The following is a 12,675-nucleotide window of genomic DNA, read 5'->3' on the forward strand; positions in this document are numbered from 1 at the left end:
ACTTTGGGAGGCCGAGGTGAGCAGATCACCTGAGGTCAGGAGTTCGAGACCAGCCTGGCCAGCATGGTGAAACCCTGTCTCCACTAAAAACACACAAAAAAATTAGCTGGGCCTGATGACATGTGCCTGTAATCCCAGCTACTTGGGAGCCTGAGTCAGGAGAATCGCTTGAACCTAGAAGGCAGAGGTTGCAGTGAGCCAAGGTCACACCACTGCACTCCAGCCTGGGTGACAGAGCGAGACTCCGTCTCTCTCTCTCTCTCTATATATATATATGACTGAGCACCTTTCAGATTGCTGCAGTTCCCAGTGCAGACTCACCACGTGGCCTTTACACTCAAGTCCTTTTTCCCTCTGTGATTTTTTACCCGTCCCCTCCCTCCCTCCTGCTGTGACTGTGGGACTATGGGCCAGGTGTGGACATGATCAGTAAGATGCTGAAGATGCAGATGTTGGAGGACGAGGACGACCTGGCCTACGCAGAGACCGAGAAAAAGACGAGGACAGACTCCACGTCCGACGGCCGCCCCGCCTGGATGCGGACGCTGCACACCACCGCGTCCAACTGGCTCCACCTCATCCCCCAGACACTCAGCCACCTCAAGCGCACTGTGGAGAATATCAAGGTAGCTGGAGGGTGGCGGGCCGGCCAGGTCTCAAGGTCCCAGATGCTGGATATGGTCACGGACCATCGTTTGTGGACCCAGTATTGGTTCCATTGTGCTGGACGGAACGTGCCCACACCATGTCGCCTCAGGGCAGGTGTCCAGCTGGGCCCAGGCATTGGCAGAATGAGTTGGCCCTTTTGACATGGACGGAAAACACTCCCGCAGATTGTGGGATAGGCAGACAACTACCAAGCGAGCCGCCGCACCCTTCCTCCCTAGAGGGCCCCGAGAGCTACGACTCAGGCAGGGCCTCGGCGGGTTTCTGAGCAGCCTCAGCCTCACACACGCTCGATTCCAAGTCACGCTCTGCCAAAGCTGTCCATGACCCTGGACAGGTCGGAAGCTCTGGGGCTCTCCCCGGAGGCTGAGTTACTTCTGTTTGATCTTTCTGCTGGAGAGAGAACCTCTTCCTAACTTCTCTTCATCCTTTTGAACGATTTTAGGATCCTTTGTTCAGGTTCTTTGAGAGAGAAGTGAAGATGGGCGCGAAGCTGCTTCAGGACGTTCGCCAGGACCTTGCGGATGTGGTCCAGGTGTGCGAAGGAAAGAAGAAGCAGACCAACTACTTGCGCACGCTGATCAACGAGCTGGTGAAAGGTGCGCGAGCGCCGAACTCACTCACGGTGTGGCCTCCGGTGGGCACCTTGGCCTGGGGCCTCCTCAGCCTGGGGCCCCAGCCTGGCCCAGCCCAGCCACACAGCACCACGTGCGACAGCAGGCCTGGGGGATTTCCCTCTGAGAGCAGCTCTGTGCTCTTACCCTCAGGGTGGGCGGGGAGAGGGGCAGGGATTAGAAATACTGAAGAATTTGTTTTTCTTCTGTGCCGGTTCACTGAATGTTGACCAAAATCTTTACGCAACTTCTACAGTTTTTTGGGGGGTCTTGCAAGACAGTGACTGGGGAATGTGGTGGTCCGGGACAGTGACCGACGGTAGCAGGTTACGGCCTGTGAAGAATGGGCATCCCCCAGGACAGTGGAAAAGCAGGGGCAGGCAGGCATGGGGGGCTTGTCCAAAGTTGTGGGAAGCGCCCAGCATCCTCCTATTTGCCCAAAAAGCCCTAATTACCGGGAACAGTGAGCCACTTGTGTGACATGAGTTTGTAGCCGCGGTTTTACTCGAACGTGATTATGGTCCAGACAGACACACCTGGACTAATTTGACCCTAGAAATTGCACGGTTCTGAGACATGCTCTGGACCAGCCTGAGTGAGAGCAGATACAGAGGTGAGGGCGGCGCCAGGGGCATGAAGCACAGCCTGGGAAAGGCAGCAGGTGGAGCCGCCGGCCGCCTGTGTGGGCAGCCAGGACGCCAGAGCACTTGCAGCTTTGCCCCATCTGTGCTGGGGGAGTTGTGAGAGCTGACGCCCTGCGCTCTGTGTGCCTTGGCTGCAGGGATCTTGCCACGGAGCTGGTCCCACTACACGGTGCCTGCCGGCATGACCGTCATCCAGTGGGTGTCCGACTTCAGCGAGAGGATCAAACAGCTGCAGAACATCTCGCTGGCGGCCGCGTCTGGTGGCGCCAAGGAGCTGAAGGTGAAGGCGTTCCTGACGAGTCTGGGGTGGTCACAGCTGTCCTGGGTTGGGGTGGGGGTGGCTCTGGGGACAAACACAGGGCCCAGGTCTGACCTGAGCTCCTTCCCCCGGGGGCTGCCGCTTTCCACAGAACATCCACGTGTGCCTGGGTGGCCTGTTTGTGCCGGAGGCGTACATCACTGCCACTAGGCAGTACGTGGCCCAGGCCAACAGCTGGTCCCTGGAGGAGCTCTGCCTGGAAGTCAACGTCACCACCTCACAGGGCGCCACCCTGGACGCCTGCAGCTTTGGAGTCACGGGTGAGTGGAGTCTCACAGGAAATACTGGCTCTTCTCTGCAGGTGACCTCAGTGGCCTGAGACCACTGTTCCCAGATACACGCACTTAGGGTGACCCGCTGGTGGTCGGGTGGAGCCGCTGTTTGGCAGCCTCCGGGAGCCCTGTGACCGCGGTTTGCGTGGCTGGCCTTTCACCTCAGCCTGGGTTTTGGCTTCCGCCCCACAGGTTTGAAACTTCAAGGGGCCACGTGCAGCAACAACAAGCTGTCGCTGTCCAGCGCCATCTCCACCGCCCTTCCCCTGACGCAGCTGCGCTGGCTCAAGCAGACGAACGCCGAGAAGAAGGCCAGTGTGGTAAGGAAGCGCTGCCTTTCCTGGGTCTTCTGCAGCGATCCCTGCAGTAACCAAGGGCAGAGGCGTCTGCTTTTCTACGCCTGGGTTGTGCTTGGACCTGGAAGTCAGGTTCATAGAGGAAAACCATTTTGTACCTGTCCCAACCTCTCTCTTGCCGGGGCCCCCATCAGCTGTCCCTGGCGGTCTTCCGGTTTTCTTACTTTTCCCTGAAGCCACCAGTAAACCCCTCTGCTTCTCCTGCAGGTGACCTTACCTGTGTACCTGAACTTCACCCGTGCAGACCTTATTTTCACCGTCGACTTTGAAATTGCTACAAAGGAGGATCCTCGCAGCTTCTACGAGCGGGGTGTCGCGGTCTTGTGCACGGAGTAGAACTAAACTTTTCTAGCTGCCCCTTTCTGTGATAGTGAACGTTGTTATTTAACATTTATTCATTATTAAAATGTTTGGAAGGTCTGAGCTTGTGAGAAGAAAGTGGTTGGTTGGAGGTTGGAGGAAGCTGAACGGACTCTGACGGCTGGGAGTGGTGGAAATTGGGAGGACACCAGGAGGTATTTGAGAAGGCCAACGGCAGGGCTCCTTTGAGGAAATAAAACACTAAGCATGAGCCGACTCCGCCTCCTCTGTCTCACCTTCGCCCCGGGGCGGAGAGCCGTGCCTTCCTGCAGCCCAGGGAGGGCAGCCCACGGCAGCCATGCCGCGCCCCACCTCGCTTGCATCATGAGTTTGCTCCAGAGCGGCCACAGCAGACCCCTTCTCAGACACAGACACAGCGCGAGGTGGCTCTGGAAGCCCTGAGGCCCGGGCACAGTGGGTCACGCCTGTAATCGCAGCACTTTGGGAGTCTGGGAGTTAAAGACCAGCCTCGGCAACGCAGTGAGAACCCGTCTCTACCAGAAATTAAACCAGGGATGGTGGTGCACACCTGTAGTCCCAGCTACTTGAGGGCTGAGGTGGGAGGACCACCCAAGCCCAAGAGGTTGAGGCTGCAGTGAGCTGTGATCTCACCCCTGCACTCCAGCCTGGGCGACAGAGTGAGACCCTGTCTCAAAAAAAAAAAAAAAAAAAAAAAAGCCCCCAACCGCTTGTGTTCTTGGCCGGGGCCCAGCACTCGGCTTCAGACAAGGGACTTTCCTGCTTCAGGTGAGGGCGTTGACCGTCGCCACCCTAGCACATCATTCCCACACCTTCCAGCGGCGGCGATGGCAGTGGCCCATACAGCTGGCTGACTGCGTCTCACGTTCACGGTGCTGGAGGTGATGAGTGTGCTACACCCGTGGAAACAGCCTTCTGGCATCTCAATGTCTTTATTTTATTTATTTTATTTTACGTTTTTGAGATGGAGTTTCGCTCTTGTCGCCCAGACTGGAGTGCAGTGGCGTGATCTCGGCTCATTGCAGCCTCCACCTACTGGATTCAGGTGATTCTCCAGCCTCAGCCTCCTGAGTAGCTGGGATTACAGGCATGTGCCACCATGCCTAGCTAATTACTATATTTTTAGAGGAGACAGGGCATCACCATGTTGGCCAGGCTGGTCTCAAACTCCTGGCCTCAAGTGATCCTCCTGCTTCAACCTCCCAAAGTACTGGGATTACAGGCATGAGCCACTGTGCCTGGCCATATTTTTGTATTTTTTGTAGAGATGGGATCTCGCTATTTTCCCCAGGCTGGTCTCAAACTCCTGGCATTAAAGGCTCCTCCCACCTCAGCCTCCCAAAGTGCTGGGATTGTAGGCGTGAGTCACTGAGTTCAGCCCCTAAAAACATTTTTCTTTTTAGAGACAGGGTCTCACTCGTTGCCCAGGCTGGTATGCAGTGGCATCATGGCTCACTGCATCCTCAACCCCCTGGGCTCAAGTGATCCTCCCACCTCAGCCTTCTGAGCAGCTGGGACCACAGACATGCACCACCACATCGGCTAGTTTTTTGTAGAGATGAGGTTTCACCATGTTGCCCAGGCTGGTCTCCAACTCCTGAGCTGAAGTGATCCTCCCACCTTGGACTCCCAAAATGCTGGGATTACAAGTGTGAGCCACCACACCCAGCCCCTAAATACATTTTTTATGTGCACTGACATCAGCTTTGATCAGAGGAGCCCCTGCCCCTTTGGGCTGGGACCCCTTCCTGGACTGAGTCTGCCCATCTTGGATTTCTTGGATTAGGCCACGCACTGCTGCCTCCTATTCCTTTTCTCAGCCTCTGCAAGGAAGAGCTCCGGCTTCCTCTTGGAGAAGGAGATTCTGAGCCCCTCTTCTCCGTCACTCCTGAACGTAGGTGGTGGCCGTGCCCCTCGAGCTCTGCTTGGCACGTGTCTGCCAGTCTCGGTGCTCCACGGGAGTAAGGAAGGACTTGGCAGCCTTGGGTGCCTGGTCCTCCTCCGTCATCCTCGAGTCCTCAGGCTACATGTCCACATCACTGGCTTCCAGGGACATAGGGGCCCAGCTGGCCACTTTTATGACAAGAATTGGGGTTTTTGGTGACAGGGCGTCGACTATATGAACTTTCTCTGGACTCTTTGACTTCAGTGTGTAGGAAGACACTTTACATCTCACGTCACCCAGAGAGCAGTCATTGCAGCTCCAGTCGGAATGACCGGGGGTGTCTTCCGAATCGCCGTCATCAAGATCGGACAACTGAGGACAAAAGTGTTTCTCAGTCCAGGAGCAGTTCCTCGAGGCGGAGTCAAGTCTAACACGCTCGCACGCGCTGACTCTTCCTTCTGTCACTGAGGCTGATTTCTGCAGGCTCTGCCTTGCAAATGAATTTTTCTTTTTTTTTTTTTTGAGACAGAATCTTGCTCTGTCATCCAAGCTAGAGCACAGTGGTGCAATCTTGGCTCACTGCAACTTCCACCTCCCGGGTTCAAGTGATTCTCCTGCCTCAGCCTCCTGAGTAGCTGGGACTACAGGCGCCTGCTAATTTTTGTTTCACTGTGTTGCTCTGGCTGGTCTTGAACTCCTGACCTCAGGTGATCCACCCACCTCGGCCTTTCAAGTTGCTGGGATTATAGGTGCGAGCCATCGCACCCGGCCAACTTTTTGTTTGTTTGTTTGTTTTGAGACCAACTTTTTGTTTGTTTGTTTGTTTGTTTGTTTTGAGACGGAGTCTCGCTCTGTCGCCCAGGCTGGAGTCCAGTGGCGCTATCTTGGTTCACTGCAAGCTCCGCCTCCCAGGTTCACGCCATTCTCCTGCCTCAGCCTCCTGAGTAGCTCGGACTACAGGCACCCGCAACCACACCCAGCTAATTTTTTGAATTTTTAGTAGAGATGGGGTTTCACCGTGTTAGCCAGGATGGTCTCGATCTCCTGACCTCGTGATCCGCCTGCCTCGGCCTCCCAAAGTGCTGGGATTACAGGCGTAAGCCACCGCGCCCAGCCTCTTTGGTTTTTTTTGTTTGTTTGTTTGTTTTTTTGAGACAGTCTGGCTCTGTCACCGAGGCTGGAGTGCAGTGGTGCAACCTCACCTCACTGCAGCCTCAACCTCCTGGGCTTAAATGATCCTCCCACTTCAGCCTCCCCAGACCACCACGCCTGGCTAATTTTTGTATTTTTTGTAGAGATGGAGTTTCACCATGTTGCCCAGGATGGCCTTGAACTCCAGGGCTCAAGTGATCCACCCACCACAGCCTCCCAAAGTGCTGGGATTACAGGCATGAGCCATTGTGCCCAGCTGCAAATGAATTTTTAAAAATGCGTTAGATCAGTATTCATATCACCCAGAAACAGCCTGAGAACTCACCATCATTGGGGACTCAGCTTTGTTCCCACAAAGCCCTCAACGCAGGGCTGGGCACAGACCTGGGAGGCTTGGCCCAAACCACCCTACCCTCCGTTGGCACCCTGCCCTCCGTTGGCAAGGCCGAGCTCCGTCTTTTCCTCTCAACAGCTCTTCCAAAGAGCAAGGCAGCATTTTCCTGGTGAGGGGTAAGTGAAGCTGAGGCCAGACCCACCCCTGAGTCTTCCCTCTGCCACATCCAGGACCTGACGGGCATTCTGGGGGGGGGGCCCCACCTTCACCCTGAAGGCTGCCGCCAAGGTGGTTGGCAAGAAGCTGAAATGGGCATTTAAGGCCGAACCTTGTTTTCAAAGGTGCCTATTGCCTGTTCTCAAAGCAATGTACCTGAGAAGCAGTGGCAGGTGGCGCAACCCACCCCCAACCCCCAGGGCCACCCAAACACCAGTTAGGACAACACCATCGCCAACGGGGCTTTGCAGAACATTTTTTTCTTTTTTTTTGAGATGGAGTCTCGCTCTGTCGCCCAGGCTGGAGTGCAGTGGTGCGATCTCGGCTCACTACAACCTCCGCCTCCCCACTTAAAACAATTCTCCTACCCTCAACCTCCCGAGCAGCTGGGACTACAGGCGCCCACCACTATGCCCGGCTAATTTTTGTATTTTTAGTAGAGACAGTTTCACCATGTTGCCCAGTCTGGTCTCAAACTCCTGACCTCAGGTGATCTGCCCACCTTGGCCTCCCAAAGTGCTGGGATTACAGGCGTAAACCACCACGCCCGGCCCTCTGGTATTTTTTTGTAGAGACACGGTTTTGCCATGTTGCCCAGGCTGGTCTCCTGGGCTCAAGTGATCCACCCACCTCAGCCTCCCAAAGTGCTGGGATTACAGGCCTGAGCCACCGCGCCTGGCCCCACCTTATTATTACTGAAGTCACCTTGTTACACACAAACCTCTGCAATTCCTCCTGGTCACTCCTGGACTTCTGTTTCCCAGCCAAGGTCAAAGTAGGCCTTAGGGAGGACCCTGGAGGAGAAGCCCCCTCCTCTTCACTTCCACCTTCTCTCTTCCACCCCTGGAAGTCGGCTTTCTGACCTCAGAATCCCAGCTGTCTTCTGGACTCAAGCGACAAGTCACCTAAGTGACAGGTGCAGCGTGCGCTTCATGACCACCACTCTGCTCCTTCCGCAGCAGTGCCCCCACCCCCGACACAGCTGACAAGGCTGGGAACACCTGGACCCAGGGTGCGTGGCTGTGTCTACAAAGGCTGCTCTTTGAGGGAGACACGTGGGGTGCGGGTGGGGCGATGAAACAGGATCGGCCGGGCCTCGACAGTCACTGAAGCTGGGAGAGTTTGACCCCATGCTCTCCTGTTGGAGTCACCGCCCCTGCGCCAACAGCCACCAAACCTCCACCTCCCATTAAGCTCCACCCCCATGTCCCCACTGCCCTCCAGACATCTGGTCGAGGCCCCCCCTCGACCTGGCCAAGGCTCCACGCACCGCCCTGGTTTCCCACTCTGCCCCGCTGAGGTCTCTGATGGGGTCTTCCAATTCCACCTGTCCAAGGTAAAACCCTGAAATTGTCCCTGCTCCTTGGCGGCACCTCCAGGTACCTGGTTGCGCAGGCTGAAATGCTTCCCAAGGCCCTGGCTCCTCCTCCTTCCAAACACTACAGGCAAACGCTGACTCTAACCTCGAAACATGTCCAGAATTCAGCCACATCTCCCCACTTCCCTGCCTGTCCTGGGCCCCGCTATTCCATCTCGATCTCTGCCCTAACTCCCCACTCTGGCCCCCAGCCCATCGTCCATTCTCAGACTAGAGCAATGCTTGTGAACTCCGAATATCTGAGACAGGTCTCAGTTAATTTAGAAAAGAAGTTTATCTTGCCAAGGTTGAGGACGCGCACCCACGACACAGCCTCAGGAGGTCCTGACATGCGCCCACGGTGCTCAGAGCCCAGTTTGGTTTTATACATTTTAGGGAGACATGAGACATCCATCAACATACGTAAGATGGATGTTGGTTCAGTCTGGAAAAGGCGGGAAGCCTCCAAGCGGGGAGGGGCTTCCAGGTCACAGGTAGGTGAGAGACAAATGGTTGCATTCTTTTGAGTTTCCGGTGAGCCTTTCCAAAGGAGGCGATTAGATATGCACTGATCTCAGCGAGCAGGGGGATGACTTTGAATAGAATGGGAGGCAGATTTACCCTGAGCAGTTCCCAGCTTGACTTTTCTCTTTAGCTTAGTTATTTTGGGGCCCCAAGATTTTTGTTTTCACATGTTGCTAAATCCCACCACGCAGAGAGGCCGAGCCCTCACCACACCCCGACTCCTGCTGCAGTTCAGCCCACCCGCGCCTTCCACCTGGCCATCCCCTCCTTCCAGCCAGTCTTTACTCTAGGGTGACCCTTCCCTGAGGCCCTCCTGCAGTCCCCTCCTCATATTTCAACACACCTCACACATGCACAGGTGCACACACGCACTGCACAGATGCAGACACACACACACTGCACTTTTCTCTTTGGTCCTTGCGCTCTGTAACGTGCTCACATCTTCCTCCTCTATGACAGTTAGGGTCAGGATCACTCCCTCCCAACTGACCAGTGCTCCAGGGCCTGGGGCTCGGCCGCTTTGTCTCCAGCTGTGTCCTGGAAGCCAAACCTGGCTCTGAGCAGGCAGGGGTGCTCAGCAGGTATTTGCCGGATGAACGAACACACACACATCCCAGAGACCACTCACGTAACACACCCCAAACCAAATGCCTTTCCCCCAAAACGTGCCCCCGTCTGCAGTGTTCCTTGAGTGCCCCAAAATCACTAAGCTAAAGGGAAAAGTCAAGCTGGGGCTTGACTTTTTAGTCAACTCCTTAGGGCAACTGCTTAGGGCAAATCTGCCCCCCACTATCCACGAAGACTCGTGAGCCTGAAGCCACAAAGCTTCCACCAGAGGCTGAATAGCTGACGGGTCTGGAACCAGACTCCCTGGGTGAAACCGCCTTTGCAAAATGACGGCACTGACGGAAATCTGATGTGGCCGACCCCATCTTGCTTCTAGCCTCTCAGCCTGGCTGTCTTCACTCGTTCCTAGGAGTGGGTCAAACTAACTTTGGGAGAAATTTAGTTGGAGTTTCAATGATAATAGCCCTTCCCCATACTAAACCGCCCTTGTAAAACTAATGAAAGGCCACCAAGAGCTGGCACAGTGGCTCACACCTGTAATTCCAGCACTTTGGGAGGCCGAGGCGGGCAAATCACAAGGTCAGGAGATCGAGACCATCCTGGCTAACACAGTGAAACCCCGCCTCTACTAAAAATACAAAAAACTAGCCGGGCGCGGTGGCGGGCGCCTGTAGTCCCAGCTACTTGGGAGGCTGAGGCAGGAGAATGGCGTGAACCCGGGAGGCGGAGCTTGCAGTGAGTCAAAATCAGGACACTGAACTCCAGCCTGGGAGACAGCGTGACTGTCTCAAAATAAATAAATAAAAAGGCCACCAGGTTAGAAGGATGAGAGGGCCCTGAATTGTGCTAACAGTTGGTCTTGGTCGGCTTAGTTAAAACGATTACCAGTCATTGTTCTGGATGTCACAAGAATTGCAACTTCCCCAATCACTCCTGCAATTAAGCTAAGATTGGCCTTTTGAGATGTCTTTAGGATTTTGCCTTTCTGATAACAGGATGGCCCCAGCCAGAACATGACTCAACCAGTCCTGTGGTCCCCGCCCAGGAGCGGACTCGGTGCTTGAGGACCGTTTTCCACACCCCTACAGTTCCTTCCCCAACCAGGCAGCAGCACCCATACCCTAGCCCCCCACCCACCATACTTTCTTTGAAAAACGTGTAACCTGCGAGCCTTTGGTGAGACTGACTTGAGCAATAACTCTGTCTCCTTTATGGCATGGCCAGCCTCAAGTCAATTAAACTTTTTTTTTTCTTTTTGAGACAGAGTCTTGCTTTTGTTGCCCTGGCTGGAGTGCAGAGTGCTCTCGGCTCACTGCAACCTCCACCTCCAGGGTTCAAGCGATTCTCCTGCCTCAGCCTCCCAAGTAGCTGGGACTACAGGTGCGCACCACCACACTCAGCTAATTTTTGTATTTTTAGTAGAGAAGGGGTTTCACCACATTGGCCAGGCTGGTCTCGAACTCCTGACCTCAGGTGATCCACCCGCCTCGACTCCCAAAGTGCTGGGATTACAGGCTTAAGCCACCACGCCCGGCCTCCTAAACTCTTTTTTTAGTGCAATGCCATGCACTAAAGTGGATTGATTTTGTCTGTGCAGCCGACAGGAAGAATGCATTGAGCAGTGACATGACTCCAAAAAACAGATCTGCCACCAACCCAGCTGTGTGACTTCAGACATCTGAAGTGGCTTCTCCTAGCCTGTTTTCCCATCAGTAAATCTGGACAAAACAGTGAGGAGTCCCCACTGCGACAGGTGAAGAGGTTTTCATTTCATTGGCTACCCCAAGGCAAACATTTCACTTCAACATCCAACTTCCCACTCCCACACAAATCACAGCACATGAAAATCACAAGGCTCAAAGGATGCCCAGTCACTGGAAAATTGCATTTTAAATAAGAGCATCACCTGTCACCCAGGGCAGTGGAAGTCTGCATGCCACACAGTGTCTTTTTTTTTTTTTTTTTTGAGACGGAGTTTTGCCCCTGTTGCCCAGGCTACAGTGCAAATGGCGTGATCTCGGCTCGCCGCAACCTTCACCTCCCAGGTTCAAACGATTCTCCTGCTTCAGCCTCCCAAGTAGCTGGGATTACAGGCACCTGCCACCACACCCGGCTAATTTTGTATTTTTAGTGTAGACGGGGTTTCTCCATGTTGGTCAGGCTGGTCTCGCACTCCTGACCTCAGGTGATCCGGCCGCCTCGGCCTCCCAAAGTGCTGGGATCACAGGCATGAGCCACTGCGCCCGGCCATCTTTTTTTTTTTTAAGAGAATTTCTTTTTTTTTTTTTTTTTTGAGACAGGGTCTTGCTGTGTTGCCCAGGCTGGTCTCAACCTCCTCCCATATCGCTCCTAATGTGCTGGGGCTAAAGGCATGAGCCACCCAGTGTCGTCTTCTTTGAAGGGAGGGTCTTGTTTAAAATGCTCTCAGGAGGCCCTGTGGAGTGGGTTGAATGGTGACCCCCCACAAAATACACATCCACATAGAAACTTCTGGAACCTGTGAATGTGACCTTATTTGGAAATGGAATCTTTGCAGAAATTATTAAGGATCTCAAGATGAGATCATCCTGGATTTAGGACAGACCCTAAATCCAATGACAGGTGTCCTTATAAGAGACAGGCAGAAGGAGATTTGAAACACACACACACACACACACACACACGGAAGCAGAGACAGGGAACAGGCGTCCCCAAGCCAAGAAGTGCCCCGGGCTGCCAGGAGCCACCAGAAGCCGAAAGCAGGGCCTGCAGCAGACCCTCCTTCCGAGTCTGCAGAGGAAACCGGACTTGCTGACACGCCCTGTCAGAATTCTAACCTCCAAGACCACCAGGGAAAGCAGGAAGCCCTAGAGGGCTGTTCCCGGGACTGTGAAAGAACAGATTTCTGGGTGGAGTGGTGCACACCTGTAATCCCAGCTACTCGGCGGGCTGAGGCAGAAGAATCCCTTAAGCCCAGAGTTTGAGACCAACCTGGGCAACATAGTGAGAACCCCCACCTCAAAAAAAAAAAAAAAAAACCCATTTCTGTTGTTTGAAGCCACCAGTTTGTGGTAATTTGTTGGCAGCTATAAGAAACTCCTACATTCTGTGAGGTATAAGAAACTGGGAGCCGGGCGCAGTGGCTCAAGCCTGTAATCCCAGCACTTTGGGAGGCCGAGGTGGGTGGACCAGCCTGGCCAACATGGTGAAACCCCGCCTCTACTAAAAATACAAAAATTAGCCGGGTGTGGTGGCAGGTCCCTTAATCCCAGCTACTTGGGAGGCAAGGCAGGGGCGGGAGAATCATTTGAATCCAGGAGGCAGAGGTTGCAGGGAGCCGAGATCAAGCCATTACACGCAAGCCTGGGGGACAAGAGAGAGACTTCTCTTAAAAAAACAAACAAACAGGCCGGGCGCGGTGGCTCAAGCCTGTAATCCCAGCACTTTGGG

General features: G+C 54.4%; 1 protein-coding gene across 1 annotated transcript; it reads left to right on the forward strand.

Annotated features, from left to right (window-relative positions):
• The first annotated feature begins 212 nt into the window (after positions 1-212).
• LOC113221238 (cytoplasmic dynein 1 heavy chain 1-like) lies at positions 213-3,442 on the forward strand. Its single transcript, XM_026450583.1, has 6 exons — positions 213-626; positions 1,112-1,265; positions 2,062-2,204; positions 2,335-2,503; positions 2,708-2,835; positions 3,079-3,442. The coding sequence occupies exons 1-6, from the start codon at positions 423-425 to the stop codon at positions 3,205-3,207; spliced, it is 927 nt and encodes a 308-aa protein (XP_026306368.1). The 5' UTR covers positions 213-422; the 3' UTR covers positions 3,208-3,442.
• Positions 3,443-12,675: the final 9,233 nt, after the last annotated feature.

The sequence above is a fragment of the Piliocolobus tephrosceles genome, unplaced genomic scaffold (genome assembly GCF_002776525.5).
Source record: "Piliocolobus tephrosceles isolate RC106 unplaced genomic scaffold, ASM277652v3 unscaffolded_22052, whole genome shotgun sequence".
Taxonomy (NCBI): Eukaryota; Metazoa; Chordata; class Mammalia; order Primates; family Cercopithecidae; genus Piliocolobus; species Piliocolobus tephrosceles.